Source organism: Syngnathus scovelli, chromosome 3 (genome assembly GCF_024217435.2).
Source record: "Syngnathus scovelli strain Florida chromosome 3, RoL_Ssco_1.2, whole genome shotgun sequence".
NCBI lineage: Eukaryota > Metazoa > Chordata > Actinopteri > Syngnathiformes > Syngnathidae > Syngnathus > Syngnathus scovelli.
In genome coordinates, this window is record NC_090849.1 from 8,703,854 (window position 1) to 8,722,597 (window position 18,744).

Below are 18,744 nucleotides of genomic sequence, written 5' to 3' on the forward strand. Positions count from 1 at the left end.
ATTGGAAAGTTCGCCTCAGAGTCTCCAATTCCACCAGCGGGTTCAGGGATTGCCGCCACGACAGGCACCAACGACCTTACGGCAACAGATCCGGTCGGCTGCCTCAACAATGGAGGCACGGAACATGGTCCACTCGGACTCAATTGACACACCACACATCCATCTGATCATCCTCATTTCTGATCTGTTTAGTTTTTCTTCGTGTTCTGTTTTCAGGGCCCATGCCTCACTTCCGTACGTCATACTACTTCTGACGCAGGCTGAGTACACTTGACCTCTCATCTTCAGGGATGGGGCCTTAGATGTTAAGAAGGGCATGAGTTCCCTGAATTTCCACCACCCGCTTCTCACCCTTGTGGTCACTGCTAGGTCCACCCCCCCCATCAGCGTTAAGCATGTCTCCAAGGTAGCATTAGCTGTCCACCACCTCGTACATCTCCCCATCTACTATGAGCCCCTCTTGCTCAGCTGGGTCTGCTTGAGTGACTTTTCCCCTGCACCGCTTGCATTTGAAGGTCTCACTTGCAGCTAGTAGGCTGCCTTTTACTCCGCTGCATCTCCGGTGTACCCATCTCTGACAACCCTTGCACCGGATAGAGTTAGCTATCACCCCCTTCCCGCAAACTCCACATGGCCATGCCCCTGACTGTGGTATCACTCCCAGGCCAGCACCACCGACCATGACCTTTGATTTTGCCGCATTCACCTTCATTCCTTTCACTTCCAGGCAGGTCTTCCAGGCTGCTAGCTTCCTAGCTAGGTTTTCTCGACTGTGAGCCATCAATACCAGGTCATCCGCGTAGAGCAGCTCCCATGGTAGTCCACCCCTCACTTCCCTCGATACCACATCCATCACGATGGCAAACAATAATGGGCTGAGCACTGATCCCTGGTGCACCCCTACCCTTACTTCAAACCCATTACTGTCGCCAACTCCTGTTAAAACAGCTGTGCATGCTCTGCAGTAGAGAGTCATCACAGCCTTAACCAGTCCCTCTTCCAGGCCCGACTTCCTTAGGGCCCATCTCACCACCTCCCTTGGCACCCTGTCGAATGCTTTTTCCAGGTCAACAAAAGCGAATTACAACCTCTTCCTCTTCTCCTGGTGTTTCTCCTGCATCTGTCGGATGACAAAAATTGCGTCTGTTGTACCTTTACCCAGCTCAGTGGCCTAGTGGTAGAGTGTCCGCCCTGAGACTGGAAGGTTGTGGGTTCAAACCCCGGCCGGGTCATACCAAACACTATAAAAATGGGACCCATTGCCTCCCTGCTTGGCACTCAGCATTAAGGGTTGGAATTGGGGGGTTAGATCACCAAATGATTCCCGAGCGCGGCACTGCTACTGCTCACTGCTCCCCTCTCCCCCAGGGCATGGATCAAAATCACACGGTTAAATGCAGAGACAAATTTCGCCACACCCAGATGTGTGTGTGACAATCATTGGGACTTTAACTTTAACATGAAGCCATACTGCATCTTGTCCACCTCTACCCGTGACCTCACCCTCCTTTCCAACACCCTCTCTAACAACTTCATTCCATGCTCCAGCAGCTTTATGGCCCTGTATGACCCGCATGCAAGTGGGTCCCCCTTCCCTTTGAATAGCGGCACCAGGACGCTTCTTGTCCAGTCCTCCGGAATGTGCCCCTCAGCGATGACACTGTTACACAGGTCAGTCATCCACTGCACACCGACGTCTCCCGCTGCCTTTAGCATCTCTGCCACCACTCTAGATGGTCCAGCTGCCTTTCCATCCTTCATGGCCTTCATGGCTTTCCCCACTTCTGTTCGCGTGATTAAATGTTTGATAAATTACTTTACTGACATGAAAAATGCATTTTTCTACGCAACGTTCTGTTCAAGTTATGACATGATCCATTAATAGAGAAAACAAGGGGGTGGGATTAGATCTTTCCACTCCCTTTGAACACGTAAACTTCTCTGAACTATGATACATAGCTCTTTAATTCTCCTAAATTTTTAGCTTTATATTGTGTAAATGTGTTTATTTGTTCAACAGTACAATCAATCAATCAATAATCAATCAATTTGGATGGACAGTGATGACAGTCATTTTTTAACCGGTTTGTAGCTTTTTTTCTGTGGGATGACATTTAAAACCTCATCTATGTTTCATTGAGGGGTCATGCCTGGCCTTCATCCACCCGACACACACAGCATACCTAATGATGGAGGGAGGCAGTAGTGAAATGTCATTCCTGAACTTTTTATCAGGCTTCTTTCAAGGAAACGAGAATAGAAGTACTGTTTCCTCAGACATACTTAGATAGCTATTGTGTGAAGCAGGTGATGATGATGTGGCTTTCTCTTATGTGATGACAAAATATCCATGCTGATGTGACAAAAAAAAAGTGGATACGCCAAGATTTAACACACGATGATGATGATGATGATAGTCCTCCACCTTCTCAGACCTACCTTAAAGAATCCTTGAATGAGATAACTTCGCCTCTCACTGGGTCAGGTAGTTTTCAGCATCAAGTTTTCTGAGAATCCAGAGGGGAAGGCAGCAATCTAGGCGTTGCGGAGACTGGTCATAGGAGGCGTTTGTGTCACATGTGAGTGGCAGAGTGGGAGGTATGCAGCCAATGACAGCACAACGCTTTGTGAGCAAACGCAGTAATGGAATTGCTCTTTGGTAAAGCATGTGCGCAGGTACGACTCATTTCTTTCCACATCCGGGCTATTCACACTGATGATTGTGAAGTATAACAAAAGGCACCTCAGACGTCACAAGAAAGTTCAATGCTGCAGACAGATTTCTTTCAGTCAGGACTGCATACCACGTCACAACCGTATTCAATGCTGCAGACTGATTTCTTTCAGTCAAGACTGCATACCGTGTCACAACTGTGTTACCATCTTAAGGAGCCAATGTTAAACATAGCAATAGGTAGGACAAGGAATTTCGCCAGGCATTTTTCAGTGGGGTGGCCAAGGTGACAACACCTCAGTGAGGGATTGCCGTGCTTATTGCATCTATCTATCTATCTATCTATCTATCTATCTATCTATCTATCTATCTATCTATCTATCTATCTATCTATCTATCTATCTATCTATCTATCTATCTATCTATCTATCTATCTATCTATCTATCTATCTATCCGCACCAACACACCATCACACCATAACACACACCCATGCACGCACACACACACGTACGCACATTAGAAAGCACATCAGAAAGCACATAGCTCTTAAATCTGTAAATTTATTGTGCTCCTGGAATTGCACAGCAGGAAGCATGTTAGAACATAAGCGTTCAGAACACGTCAAACAGAGAGAGGTATATGACCATCCCTTTCCAAACAGGATTTGTTTTACTTCCAGCATTGAATATAGCACTTAGCCAAGACAAAAGGGTGACAAGACTAACTTCCTTGAGGAAAAATACATTTCCAATTCCAATATATGCATTCAGAATATAGTCATGCTTTCCACAAATCAAAGTCTCTCCATCTATTTAAGAGTATACAAGCAGCAATTCCATACTTCAAGACCCTTTAGAAGAGTGAATTGGCCAGATTAATGTGTCTCAGTAGCCAAAAAAAAAAAAAAAATTCATCTTGGAACAGAACCGTATAAATGAATGAATAACCCCCTTGCCTCCTGATGCACAATAGAATAAAACATGTCTCTCCACCACATCAAAGCAAGCAAAGGAAAGTAACAGCGCATTGTTAAGAAAGCCAATGTCACCAACATTTGACAATATCACAAAACTTAATAATTTAACTTTTTCAGGTTAAAAAAAACTGCTTTAACTTGTACAGATGGAACCCAAACATTAGGAAATCTACAACTAAAACCAATACACCAAGACAGTTTTCTTTCTCTATTATTACAAGTGAGGTTGGAATTACACCGGTGCATTTATAGCATAAAAAAAACAAAAGGGAGAAAAAAGCTTTATATTGTAGCTAAGCCAGTACACACAGTAGATGGTGAACCCCATTTTAGACAGGTGAGTACAACTTTTTCTCTAACATGTTGCGACTGTGAAGCTTACAAAATATCATAATCCTTCTTATCCTTTTTGCCTTCACCCTCAAAGCTGTCTCCCCCGTCACTGTTCTCATGGCGACGCTTGCGACTGCTGTTCACAACGAAACGAGTGTTCATCTGCGGCAGAGGGTCCATGCCCAAAACCTTATGAACATGACGGAATGCCAACAGCCTCAGCGCAACCTGTAGAGACAAAGCCACAAGACGCATACACAGCAGTTGAATTATTCTTTTAAGAGTGAATTAACATTTGAGTTTGTTTGTTTCTCTCTTTGTCTCTACCAGATCACTGATGTCAGTCAGATAGATTTTATTAGTATCACAGTGGAGCCCTATCAAAAAAAATTACAGTATTTTCCGCACCATTAAGTGCTGCAGGGTAAAAGGCGTAGACTCAATTGCGGGGACATTTCTATACTTAATCCACATATAGGACACACTGCATTGGAGGGCGCATGCATGCCATGACTTATGGCAAACAAAAAAAACAACAACAACAACAGAAAAACGTTTAGTTGTACTGTTTTCTAGTGTTTAACCATGTCCTCTACTGTACTCACATTATTGTTCATTGATATTCATACGCAAAGTCCTCGTCTTCTGTATCCGATTTAACAGTCGGGCAAGTTCGCCATTAATTATGCCAAGTTCCCTTTCGTCAGTCTCCTTGTTGTCATGTTGCTCTTTAGCAATGAGAGCTGTTTTCCAGAAAGCTTGAATTGTCTTTGTGGTGCGTTGAAAAGAATTCTCAAATCACTGCACTCTGTTTTATATTGAATCTTACACAACATCCTACCTTTACTAGGTACTGAATTTGTAGGATGTTGGTTTGAATACGTCTAACCTTTCAGCCCTAATTTCAAATGTGTTATATGCATGCCATCTTGCAATGTCAAAAATATACAGAAGAAAAAACGAGCTTGTAACCTGGGCACTTAAGGTTATGTCCTCTCTTTCCTGCTCTCCAATTGCTTCTAGGGTATCGACAGCAGTCTTTTCACATGGATCCATCAGTCCTGGCCCACCTGTTAAAACAAATACATCTCCCTTAGTGTGAATGTAGTAAGATACAAGACAAAGTTAACTGCTTGTTCATTTGAAGATAACTTGAAGGATACAATTTCTGCAAAAGCAACTTTCAGCAGCATTTGCAAACCCTTACCAGGGTTCTTTAGTCCAAACCAAAGGAATAACGGAAAAAATTGTTTTTTATGCCACAATAACCGAAATTGTCAAAGTCAAAGTCAGCTTTATTGTAGAAACCATTACTGTTGCACAATCAACTCCTTGATAGAAAACAACCAATGACGGTGGGCGTTAATATACTTTAGGATGTTATATTGTTTCACATGTAATTTTTATTTTATTCGACTAATTTTTTAAAATTTGAAAATATTTCATTTATTGTGTAATTTACCAGAAGTACAGTGATCCCTCACCACTTCGCGCTTCACCTACTGCAACTTCACTATTTTGCGGGTTTACTATGAGTGACAAGAGAACTGTGTTTAAACATACGCTGATAGCACGAGGCATGCCTGTGAGCAATCTGCAGACTTGAGGACAAGCGTGGGAGGTGGGGAAAGCCGACTGTGCGCAAGAGAAAGAAACCAACGGGAGGAGTCGGGACACGTGACAATATTGTGTGTTTGATCTTATATTTACTGTAAAGGTACAATGCACGCACAGAACAGTATGGGAATGGTAATTAAGGGAATGGGAAAAGTTTGTGTAGCATACAAGTCTGAGGGAGGCTTTATAAAGCCTTAATATTGTGTATAGGACCACAATGCAATAAGAGAATCATGTGTAACCGTGACTCACTTTGGTTTTGCTATGCATGATCTCCCCCGGGTTAGTGTAAAGCAGGGATTGTTAACCGGTGGTCCGTTGCGGTATTGCAGGTAGTCAGCAAAATTGGAAATGGAAAATAATTAAATAAAATTGACTTATTATTTGGACTTGATTTATTTTCCAGCTAATTTTGTGAATCATTTACCCATCCAAAATATGTCAAATGTAGCCGAGATACCCAAAACAGATTCAAGTAAATAGCCTGTATAGGTCTATCCTCCTTTGGTGCAAAATAAAATAATATAATTTGAGTTGGTCGGCAACCCCTTAAGAAAAAAAGTGTCATTGTGATAGAAGCGGAAAGAATTTGCTTCCACAGCCAGTTACGGCAAGAAAAATCCAGCCTTATAACATGGCAAAGTCAAATTAAAAGAAAAATTACGAGGGCAGGACTTTAGAAATGCCTGCTAGTGAGATCAAATAATTTATAAGAGAATCAACAGGAATCATGTCATTAAAAAAAATTAATATTACCAGAGAGTAAAATCCCAGATGAAATGCATTCGAAGACACGCCTTAGTGCATCGCCTGGGCTAAGCGGTGCAGCGGCACTACTGATGGCCTTTTCCACAAGCAGCTCCATGGCCTAAAGTGAAAGAATGGTTAGAGATTTGGATTGGAAATGTGTTTAATGTGTGAAAAAGCGTGTTTGTAAATTTGGTATTCGCGCCATGCCTCACTGGACATTTCTGCTTCACGCACCAGCGCATCTCTAAATTTGATGAAAAGAAAGTAGACAAAATTTTACACTGGGGAAAAGCAAGTCTAATTTGATTTACCGTATTTTCTGCACTATAAGGCACACATAAAAACTTTAAATGTACTAAAAAAACCACAGTGCTCCTTATAATGCAGAGCGCCTTATATATGGATCAATTTGTTGATCCATACTGGTTGTAAACACCGCTCTGCCAAAATGTTTCAGTACGTTTTAGTACGACTAGTAAATTACAAGGTCGCATCGCTTTCGGCATTACGGCAACCATGGTCAGGGGCATCACAGAAGTAAGCTACTACTGGTCGATTGCATTACATTTAAAAAAATAAAACAATTTTTTGATAGGCTAGAATCCATCCCATTTCTTGATTGACATACAGGTAAGCCTGTCGGGAGGCAATCACAGTGACATTTCAAAAATATATAAGGACTTGTGTGTTCACACAGCTATTCCCCAGGTCAATGTAAATTTATTAGCAGCACGTTGATCAATACCAGATTGATGTGCATGTTGAAGGGCATCTTGATGATAAAGGGGGGGGGGGGGGGCAATAGTCTGAGAAAGGTCGAGAATATTAAATGTTTCAGGAATTACACCCTCGGTTGGAACTTCTATTGCAGCCAGAAGGCAACAAGGCAAGCCGGCGGCCTGGTTAGGGCGCTCGGCGGCCTGGTTAATGCTCTGCGCTTCCAAGTCAGGGCCACGGGTATGATCCCCAAGTAGGGGGATTTTTTCGTTTCCGCAATGTCTGGCATGGCTGGCTTTATTTGCGTTTCGACCGTCCTGATTTTGATGCAATTGATCGATACCGTGCTAATTGGCTGGGAAAAGTCAACTTCCATCCCACAATGGCAAGTTTACCAGCACAAGATCTAGCAAAATACCACAAGAAAGAAATCACAACCCAGGCGCGCAGGTAGACTGCGCTTTGTGCTAGACTTGTGCCTAGAACAAAAATAAGGCTCATGGCGTTTATTATCGTAAACAAGCGACATGCCCTTACACAGAATTTCCCTGAAGGAGTAATCCCAAGGGATTAATAAAGTTGAGTCTAAGTCTAAGTCTAAGTCTAAGTCTAACTGAGAGTAGCAGTTAGCAGGGGGTCCACCTATACTCTATTTATAAATGAATTTATCGTAATAAAACAATTGTATGTGACAGAATCACTCTATGGTTTAAAAGGGCCACCAGAAACAGAAATGCAGTGCATCATGAGCATTGTAGTATTGCAGCCACCTTATGGCTCACGGTGGTCACGATATCGAATGAGAGAACAGAACTTCGGACAACTACAGAAAAATAAAAAATTCAGCTTAACTGATAATGAGAGAACGGTGGTCACGATATTGAATCAGAGAACAGAACTTCGGACAACTACAGAAAAATGAAAAGGACAAGACAATGGAGAGTGCCAAAAAATGGCACCAGAAAGATAATCAGTCTGCAGATTGAGAGTGGTGAACCATGCATCCGAACTATGGGGAGAGATTTGTAGCAACATTATTCACACAAATATATCTGAGATTTCCTTTGTTTTTCTGATCCACATACGTATATATTTGTGATTTTCACGTGTTATTCAAGTACAGAAATACATTTGTGATTTTCACGTTTTTTCGTTACACAAATATTTTTCCAATCCAAAAAAATTTGTTATTTTTTGTTTTTTTAATTCCACAAATATGCACTATTTTCCACGTTTTTTTTTTTTAAATTGAGGTGTGTGTTGTATTTGTCATTTTTATTTAAATATTCAATTCTGCATGTGAATTGTCAAACACACACGCACGCTTGCATGTGCATATTCATGCTGTGCACATATCAGTGGTAATTCAAATTGGGTAACAATTTGGTCATGAAAAACGAGCACCGAATTATTAATGCTTGGGGTCGCAAAAATGTAAACTATAGAACAATTAGGATAAACATACAACCACCTCATTCATACAAGATTTGCAATTTTTGCCATGATGTTTGACCCACTGCACCTCCTCAGAGGAGACGGTCCTGTCAGACTCCACTGTAGCCATGGACCGACACTATCATCTAAAGGTGAAAAGCAGCACTACAAGATGTCCTTCAGTTAAAAACTAAACGCAGTGGGTTAATAATTACTGCGCAGGAAAAAAAGTTTAGCTTTTGCTTTATTTGTAATTTTTGTAGACGTTTGAATAATCATATTGGATTTTTCATTGCTCAACAACATAACATGTTTCTATGTAATCAAAATCCATCCATCCATCCATCCATCCATCCATCCATCCATCCATCCATCCATCCATCCATCCATCCATCCATCCATCCATCCATCCATCCATCCATCCATCCATCCATCTTCTATACAGCTTGTTCCCACGGTAATAAAATTAAATATAATAAAAAAGAAGTATAGAATACATATCCATCTATTTATCATCCATTTTTTGTACGGATTATCCTCGCTGGGTCACGGCTGATATTAGGATTTTTTCACCGCCCCCCCCCCAAAAAAAATATGAGATATTCACATATGTATTACATTTTAACTTCAGTATTGTTACAGACCAAACAGTACCCAGTTTGTCCCAATTATTGATGCGCAACAGAAGTTGTCATATCCCAATAGGCACACTCACCCATCCTGGGAAGGACGACCAGGTTGGAGCTCGATGACAGAGGTCTCGGAGTATCCGAATGATGATCACGCATGACTGCAGTCCATTTGCTCTAGCCTTGTGATATAATAAAGTTACATTTATGTGCTAAATCAAAGGTGAGTTGTGGATAGTCAAACCATTCGTAGAGGTCCAACGACTACTGTTCATAATGGAAGCTTGAGTATGGTTTGAGGCATTAATGAGCCATCAAAGTTTGCAATCAGCTGCCATTGCCAGTAGCCCTGTACCTCACAGTTAGTAAGAGTTCAAAGTTCGCAAGATGCACAAGAAATGAGGACTTCCTTGCCATCTTCTAAACCCTGACCCAAGGTTGATCAAGGAAACCCACAAACATGTATTTCAAAATACAAAAGTTCATTTGAGAGAATGGAGACTGAAGGAGCTCAGGATGTCTGCAATAATTTACCCGTGATTTAGCACAGGAAGTGGTAACACAGGAAACTAATCAGATTTTCCTTTGTCTATCAATCCCCATTTCGTACACGTAGTAGAGTAAAAGATACAAATGTAGTAGAGTAAAAGATACAAACACTTTTGCACAACTTGGTGCAAGGTATCGTGCAGCCTTATGGAATATTTTGCAACTACACTTGAAATGGCAAAACTAGGATGCCAGTTTGCATATTTAGTGCATCAAATGCTCACAAATCAAATTCTTTAGAGGGATTTGTTTTTAAATGCTTAATGGATATTTTCATCAGTAATGGAAGATTCAAATGTATAAAAACAAAATAAATTAAACAAATAATGCATCTCATAAGGCTACAATAATAAAATAAAATGATGTTCCGAACCTGGAACCACTTAGCGTGGCGCAGAGCAGCCAGAGCGTCAAGGCATTTTTGCCTGTCCAAGACGTCCGCTGGGTCTTTCACCAAACCCGAAGTTACATCTAAAAATGGATTTGAAGTGTCAAAATGTTGATGAGGAATGGGTGTTTGACCAGGTAAGCAAGGCTGGCAAAGAACAAACACATTGCCACACATACCAATGATTCTTTACAAAGCAACCCACATTTGTTTTTCCTTTTACAAGTTTCTTCAAACTTAATACTATGAACAACAACTTTAACATGAACATTCTGACTTACTGGATGGCTACACACTACACACACAGATTTTGTCTTTGATTCAATATTGTGGATTGCTTTATTTTGAAACCACCACGATCTAGGCTATTAGTCCACACTAGTTTAGGCTGACACGACATGCAGCCATTACCATTTTATCAGGTAATAGATTTGTTGAAAAGTCACTTTAGCTAAGATATGGTGAGAAGTAGTTGACCTCCAATGACACATTGGGAGGATGATGGCTCTTGACGACCATTAAAAGGAGTTGCAAAGTGAAGTTAAAGGTCAAGAACCATGACAACGACCTGATAAAAAGCAGCATGGCAATGGTAGGTGTGGCAACATTTTTGGGGTGTGGGAAAACCTTGGTCAAAAATCCTTCCGAAGTTCTTGGGCTCTACTAAATCTGATGGGAGAAACCAATAGACAATTTCTGTTTATTTAGGTCAAAGCAATAAAACGGGTCATTTCGTTGAATATGTGAAGACTGTACTATGATAAACAACAAAACAAAATTGCGATGAGTGCTGAGGGAGAGAAAGCAATGCCAGCAATCAAGAGGTTAAGATATCACTGCATGCATACCTGGCATCAGTGGGCTTGAATAAGACCTCAACAGACAATTTATGTCCAAGGCTGTACTCAGGTCCAACCAACCAAGTCTACCAAAGCCTTGTTACTTTAGGCTCAATAATACTCCCCTAAGAAAACAAGTCATTTATCTGATTACAAAGATTATAGCTCATGGCTGTGGTTAGAAGACATTGTGTGAATCTGGCATTGCTGTAGGTAACCTTACATATATTGAGCCACATTTTGAATTCAAAAGCTGTGAATATACTCAGGGGAGCACTTTGGATCAAGCGATATGGTGAACTGTTCACCTGAACACAAAATTACAATTTGTTTCCTGTGGAAAAAAAGAAATAACATCTCTGTCTCATTTGGTGTGTGGGGGGGATTCTGATCTGCCATGATCCAAATGTTGACACGTAACATATACAGTGATCCCTCGCCACTTTGCGTGTCACCTTTCGGACTGGACAACCATGTGCAACACGGACTGTTTATTTAGGGAATGCGAAAAAAGGAAAAGGGAGGCTGGAATGTCAGCAGAGCAGATGCACAAGGCGACTAACGAGCCAGTCAGCGAGCTCGCGTCGTGCGTCGTTGTGGCATCTTGTTACACAGCGGATCAGGCAAACGGTAATCAGGTGGCAGGCGTGCGTGTGCCAAAGCAGGCAAAATGGCGACGACTGACCGGCAAAGAACGGCGTCTTTATACACGCCCTAATCAGTGGGTAACACGGGACAGGTGGTGGCGATCAACGTCGATTAGCACGCGCAGTTCCGTATTGGTGATGCACGCCCCAAGGTCTACTGCGGAGGGGGCTTCAGCCAACCAGCAGGGTGAGAGTGGAGACGTGACACAGCCGCGCACAAAGAAAAAGTGAACCGCCGTGCAGAAGGACTCGGGACAATGGCAATAATCGCTTATAGCGTGCATATAACCAATGTGCTTCACTGAAGACAAGCGCTGGGTGCGTGGCTGGCTGCTTCGCACGTAGGAAAAAAGCACTGCCGTCCAGTAGTTGGGACAGCGGCAATGAGCCCTGATAGTGCAGGGCATGCCTCTGAGCAATGTGCATCACTGAGGACAAGAGAGGGGTGCATGGCTGCCGTGCATGTGGAGGAAAAAAAGCACTGCTGTCCAGCAGTCAGGACAGCGGCAATGAGCTCTGATCACACGGGACATGCTTCTGATCAATGTGCGTCATTGCGGGGTTCAAATGCAGGTGGCAGCAGCCGGCCACTTGCGAGGGAAGCAGCACTAACCGGTGCAGAAGGAGTCGGGACACGTGATAATACCACGTGTTTATTCTTTTGTTTACTGTAAAGGAACAATACATGCACTGAACAGTGTAGCAAGGGAGGGATTTGGCTGCGGCGTCGGTTCGTAAGTAAAAAGTTGGTTCGTAGGTAGATGCAAAAAAAAAAAAAAAAAAAAAATCGCAAAAAGTTCGTAAATCTAGGCATTCATAATTAGCGGTACCACTGTACAATGGTGTTTAAATTTCGAAATAATACATCATTTCTACTTCGTGGATTTTCGTTTTTTTGCGGGTGGTTCTGGAATGCATCTCCTGCAGAAAAACGAGGGATCACTGTACAACAAAATTAATATGTTTAGTGTAAAAACAACAATGTAAGGTTTGTTCTACTGATGAATATTGATATTATATATATTAATAACACTAATAAAATTCTTAAAACACAACCAGAATCCCTGAGAACACAGGAAACAAAATTTCACCAGGGTATATAACTAGACTTATCACAATGCAAACACTGGTCATGCTTTGCTTGAAAGGGATAGTCTCTGAGAAGAGTTAAAAGAGCGGAAAGACAAAAGAGCAATACTGCTGGCAGCCTCTTTTGCTTTACATTCCAAGTGATCTCTCACGATATTTTAAATTCTTTATAAGGCTCCCACCTAAATAAAATAATTTTAATCTTTTAAGGTTTTACAAACATTTACATAAACAAAGCCTGAAAGAAAGAAGTTCTTTTTTTTTTTTTTAACTTTAGAAGCCAGATGTTTCTGACATGAGGGGAACATATTGCCAGGATGCTTCTTTAAGGCCCAAAATATGTTTGGGGGTGCCAGCAGCACAAAACTCTCAGTGACAAATCAAGACACTGGAAATGATTCCATCCGGAAATAGCAGAGGCAATATAAAGAGGTATAACATAAACAGCTATGGTTTTTCCAACCTCCATCCCGGCCATTTTCCTCTCTGATTACAGGTGAAGTCAAAGTGATGGTCACTTGCATCTTTGGCTCTGTAGAGGATGTAAGAATGATGGCTGCTTCTTGGAGAGACCCTTTAACATCATATTTTTCTGGTGCTACTATCTAGAAAGATAAAAAAAGCACAGAAAACAATGAAAACAAGTATATGGATAGCAAAGGAGCCGAAGTAATCATTCATACTCAATCGCTACCATAAAATATTTTTTTGTACCGTGTGCATAGTGCAATGATATAGATATTTATAATAAACAAGGCTGAATTTACCTCATTGACAGCCGCTGTGGTGTCAATGGTTATACATTAATGAACAGCTAACACTTTGATTAGAGGCTAAAGCTAACTGCGGGACTTAATAGTACAATAGATTGTAGGTGTGTGGCAATCCAGCTATTTAAACGCAAAATCAATGTGCCTGCCCCACAATCCAGCTACATCTTGAGAGCTGTACTTGTTTACATTGATGCTGGCCACACATCGATGTGTCATTTTCGAGTTATCAATCAATATACTAAATTATATAATTTCAGACTCCATCCATCCATCCATCTTCTTCCGCTTATCCGGGGTCGGGTCACGGGGGCAGTAGCTTTAGGAGGGACTCCCAGACTTCCCTCTCCCCAGCCACTTCATCCAGCTCATCCCGGGGGATCCCAAGGCGTTCCCAGGCCAGCTGAGAGACATAGTCTCTCCAGCACGTCCTGGGTCGTCCCCGGGGTCTCCTACCGGTGGGACATGCCCGGAACACCTCCCCAGGGAGGCGTCCAGGAGGCATTCTGATAAGATGCCCGAGCCACCTCATCTGGCTCCTCTCAACGTGGAGGAGTAGCGACTCTACTCCGAGTCTCTCCCGGGTGACCGAGCTTCTCACCGTATCTCTAAGGGAGAGCCCGGACATCCTGCGGAGAAAACTCATTTTGGCCGCTTGTATCCGAGATCTCGTTCTTTCGGTCACGACCCATAGCTCGTGACCATAGGTGAGGGTAGGAGCGTAAATCGACCGGTAAATTGAGAGCTTTGCCTTTTGGCTCAGCTCTCTCTTCACCACAACGGACCGGTACAGGGTCCGCATTACTGCCGACGCTGCACCGATCCGCCTGTCGATCTCACGCTCCATCCTCCCCTCACTCGTGAACAAGACTCCAAGATACTTGAACTCCTCCACTTGGGGCAGGATCTCATCCCCGATCCGGAGAGGGCATTCCACCCTTTTCCGATCGAGGACCATGGACTCGGATTTGGAGGTGCTGACCTTCATCCCGACCGCTTCACACTCGGCTGCGAACCGTTCCAGCGAGAGCTGGAGATCACGGCCTGAAGAAGCCAACAGCACCACATCACGCAATGCTGAGGTCCCCAAACCGGACCCCCTCAACGCCTCGGCTGCGCCTAGAAACTCTGTCCATAAAAATTATGAACAGAATCGGTGACAAAGGGCAGCCTTGGCGGAGTCCAGCCCTCACTGGGAACGAATCCGACTTACTGCCGGAAATGCGGACCAGACTCTGGCATCGGTGATACGGGGACCGAACCGCCCTTATCAGTTGGCTCGGCACCCCGTACTCCCGAAGCACCCTCCACAGAACCTCCCGAGGGACACGGTCGAACGCCTTCTCCAAGTCCACAAAACACATGTGGACTGGTTGGGCGAACTCCCATGCACCCTCGAGGATCCTGCCGAGGGTGTAAAGCTGGTCCACTGTTCCACGGCCAGGACGAAAGCCACACTGCTCCTCCTGAATCCGAGGTTCGACCTCCCGACGGACCCTCCTATCCAGCACCCCTGAATAGACCTTACCAGGGAGGCTGAGGAGTGTGATTCCCCTGTAATTGGAACACACCCTCCGGTCCCCCTTCTTAAAGAGGGGAACCACCACTCCAGTCTGCCAATCCAGAGGCACTGTCCCCGATGTCCACGCAACGTTGTAGAGGCGTGTCAGCCATGACAGCCCCACAACATCCAGAGCCTTTAAGAACTCCGGGCGGATCTCATCCACCCCCGGGGCCTTGCCACCGAGGAGTTTTTTAACTACCTCAGTGACTTCGACCCCAGAGATTGGAGAATCCGCCTCAGAGTCTCCAGGCCCTGCTTCCTCAATGGAAGGCGTGTAGGTGAAATTGAGGAGGTCTTCGAAGTATCGAAACAGTGTTGACGTTGCACTGCTTCCCCCTCCTGAGACGCCGGATGGTGGACCAGAATTTCCTCGAAGCCGTCCGAAAGTCATTCTCCATGGCCTCACCAAACTCCTCCCACGCCCGGGTTTTTGCCTCAGCAACCGCCGAAGCCGTGTTCCGCTTGACCATCCGGTACCTGTCAGCTGCCTCCGGAGTCCCGCAGGCCAAAACGGCCCGATAGGACTCCTTCTTCAGCTTGACGGCATCCCTTACCGCCGGTGTCCACCAGCGGGTTCGGGGATTGCCGCCACGACAGGCACCAACGACCTTACGGCCACAGCTCCGGTCGGCCGCCTCAACAATGGAGGCGCGGAACATGGTCCACTCAGACTCAATGTCCCCCGCCTCCCCCGGGACGTGGGAAAAGCTCTGCCGGAGGTGGGAGTTGAAGCTCTTCCTGACAGGAGATTCTGCCAGACGTTCCCAGCAGACCCTCACAGAGCGTTTGGGTCTGCCAGGTCGGACCGGCATCTTCCCCCACCATCGGAGCCAACCCACCACCAGGTGGTGATCAGTTGACAGCTCCGCCCCTCTCTTCACCCGAGTGTCCAAAACATGCGGCCGCAAATCTGATGACACGACTACAAAGTCGATCATCGAACTGCGGCCTAGGGTGTCCTGGTGCCAAGTGCACACATGGACACCCTTATGTTTGAACATGGTGTTCATTATTGAAAATCCGTGTCGAGCACAGAAGTCCAACAATAGAACACCGCTCGGGTTCAGATCGGGGGGGGCCGTTCCTCCCAATCACGCCCTTCCAGGTCTCACTGTCATTGCCCACGTGAGCATTGAAGTCACCCAGTAGAACGATGGAGTCCCCAGAAGGAGCGCTCTCCAGCACTTCCTCCAGGGACCCCAAGAAGGGTGGGTACTCTGAGCTGCCGTTTGGTGCATAAACACAAACAACAGTCAGGATCCGTCCCCCCACCCGAAGGCGGAGGGAGGCTACCCTCTCGTTCACCGGGGTGAACCCCAATGTGCAGGCGCCCAGCCGGGGGGCAATAAGTATACCCACACCTGCTCGACGCCTCTCACCGTGGGCAACTCCAAGTCAAGTCAAGTCAAGTTTATTTGTATAGCCCTAAATCACAGTCTCAAAGGGCTTCACATCGCCCAAATTGACAATTATTCTCAAAGCATCCCCTGATCATAAGCTCCCAAAAGGGCAAGGAAAAACTAAAAAAAACCCTGCCAGGGGAAAATGGGAAACCTTGAGAACGGACCACAGATGGAAGGATCCCCTTTTCAGGATCACCAGGTTGTAATGGATGCAGAGAGTGCACAAGTAATACATAATATGAAAATCAACTCCAGAGTGGAAGAGAGTCCAGCCCCTCTCGAGAGGGCTTGTACCGGAACCCAAACTGTGCGTGGAGGCTAGTCCGACTATATCTAGTCGGAATCTTTCTGCCTTGCACACCAGCTCGGGCTCCTTTCCAGCCAGAGAGGTGACATTTCATGTCCCAAGAGCCAGCTTCTGCAGCCGGGGATCAGACCGCCAAGGTCCCTGCCTTTGGCTGCCGCCCAACTCACATTGCACCCGACCCCTTCGGCCCCTCCCACAGGTGGTGAGCCCATGGGAAGGGGGACCCACGTTTCCATTTCGGGCTATGCCTGGCCGGGCCCCATGGGCGAAGGCCCGGCCACCAGACGCTCGCCTTCGAGCCCTGCCTCCAGGCCTGGCTCCAGAGGGAGGCCCCGGTGACCCGCGTCCGGGCGAGGGAAAACAAAGTCCATTTGTGTTTTTCATCATAAGGGGCTTGGGTTTCAGACTCAAAATTCCTAATACCCTTTTATTTTATGGTCATCTGCCTACGTACTTGTGAAAAACAACTAAAATATAAATTGGCTACCTGTGAGTGTGGAGGTGGTAAGCAAAATTGTTTATTGTTAGTTGTTGTTTCCAAAGACCAACACAGCAGTAGGTTAATTGAATGTGAAAATATTGTTTATGACCTGTGTCTATTTTTGTGTTCCACAAAAAATAATAATGAACATTGTTCACCTATATGAAGCACATTATCAAATGGGATTATTTGTATTGATTTTTCAATGCATAAAAGAACAGGCCTATTCAGATAATAAGAAAGTGAGTGTTTAAAAATAGAACTAGCTACTTCTGTTGCACTTAGCTTATACTAGAATATTAATAAAACTTGCAGACGTGATTTTTTTTTACATTTTGGAATTGGTAAAGCTGAATTGGTTTCAAAATAAAATCCAATGAAAAAAATATTTAAAGGTACCTTTTTGTTACTATATCAAAATATTGTACGACATCGCCTTTATCGAGTATCAAACTATCACTTCAGAAAGGCGATATATCGTTTTCTTGAATTGTTCGTCTTCATATCAATACGTAGTATTATATGGTCAAAAAAAGTTTAATAGAATACGTAGATACAAGTTTATATAAATGTCGCACAAAAAAAAGTAGTTTGGAAATTTGGACGAGAAAAAATAATATTTCTTTTGGTTGACAATATTGAGCTGCAAGCACTACCGTATTTTCATAGTTTGGCCCGGGGGTGCGACTTATACCCAGGAGCGTAACACATTACAATATCATTTCACATGTTATTTTCACACTAAACCGCAAGAGCGCACTCTAGGCCTGTGGATTAATTGGAACTGCAACTGACAAGGAGTCTGACGTAAGCCACATAGAAGAGTAAGCACAGCATCTTTTACCTCATGAGTTAGCGGAGTTGTCTAAAAGTGACACAGAGGATAAAAATTTCATTGGATTCAGTGATTTGGAGTGACACGGATGGTTTGGTAAACTTGTTAGCATGTTATTTATGCTTATTTATCTGAATAACTCTTAATATGTTACATCAGGAACGTTCTCAGTTTGTTGTTTGTGTCATGTAACGTTAGCATACCGTACAATTATTCAGCCTGTTGTTGCCGCTATTCTATTTTTATTTTAAATTGCCTTTCAAGTGGACATGTCTGCTCTTGGTGTTGGATTCTATCAAATAAATTTCCCTCCAAAATGCGACTTATACTCCAGTGTGACTTATATATGTCTTTCTTCTTTATTATGCATTTTATGGCTGGTACGATTTGTACTCCAGAGCGACTTATAGTCTCGAAAATACGGTAATTTAAGTTTTCAGTTCACAAATAAATCAAATGAGAAATAGAAAGACAGTACTGTTAGCTGTTTAGGGAGGAGTTCCACAATTCGTGTAAGGAGACTTTTGGTGGGCTTCTCTGAGCAGAGCAGGACTAAGTTGACATTCTTGTCACCCCGAAGAAGTAACCCTTTTGCCAGGACTCCCACTCTCATCACACCCTTCAGGGCTCTACGTGGATAGAAAATACAGAAAACAGCAATATTAATACAGCATTAAATTGAAATGAAAAACAAGAAAATATATACTTCATTAAATTAATGGGGAACTAAAATTATTTTTC

At 43.9% G+C, this 18,744-nt stretch overlaps 3 protein-coding genes across 7 annotated transcripts in view; 1 reads left to right on the forward strand and 2 right to left on the reverse strand.

Annotated features, from left to right (window-relative positions):
• Window positions 1-2,557, reverse strand: part of LOC125994761 (ankyrin repeat domain-containing protein 34B) — an 11,902-nt gene extending 9,345 nt beyond the window's left edge. Inside the window, exon 1 of the mRNA XM_049764274.2 lies at window positions 2,440-2,557. The gene's annotated coding sequence lies outside the window, so the exon portion shown is untranslated. The remainder of the gene's footprint in view (window positions 1-2,439) is intronic.
• Window positions 1-18,744, forward strand: part of fam151b (family with sequence similarity 151 member B) — a 40,506-nt gene that overhangs the window by 16,942 nt on the left and 4,820 nt on the right. For 2 of the 4 annotated variants that reach the window (XM_068650133.1, XM_068650132.1), the window contains one exon: window positions 1,549-18,322. The exons of 1 other annotated variant lie outside the window; for it this stretch is intronic. In XM_068650133.1, coding sequence (XP_068506234.1) covers window positions 1,549-1,882 — 334 coding nt within the window. In that variant the 3' untranslated portion in view covers window positions 1,883-18,322. Of the gene's footprint in view, window positions 1-216; window positions 18,323-18,744 lie in introns of those variants that run through there. One more of the 4 variants, XM_049716579.2, reaches the window with a different exon arrangement.
• zfr (zinc finger RNA binding protein) overlaps window positions 3,216-18,744 on the reverse strand; it is an 81,975-nt gene continuing 66,446 nt past the window's right edge. The window contains exons 14-20 of one of the 2 annotated variants that reach the window (XM_049764191.2): window positions 18,482-18,632; window positions 13,107-13,248; window positions 10,054-10,151; window positions 9,218-9,313; window positions 6,358-6,469; window positions 4,957-5,054; window positions 3,216-4,212 (exon numbers count right to left, since the gene is read on the reverse strand). In XM_049764191.2, coding sequence (XP_049620148.1) covers window positions 4,030-4,212; window positions 4,957-5,054; window positions 6,358-6,469; window positions 9,218-9,313; window positions 10,054-10,151; window positions 13,107-13,248; window positions 18,482-18,632 — 880 coding nt within the window. In that variant the 3' untranslated portion in view covers window positions 3,216-4,029. Of the gene's footprint in view, window positions 4,213-4,956; window positions 5,055-6,357; window positions 6,470-9,217; window positions 9,314-10,053; window positions 10,152-13,106; window positions 13,249-18,481; window positions 18,633-18,744 lie in introns of those variants that run through there. The other variant, XR_007490668.2, reaches the window with a different exon arrangement.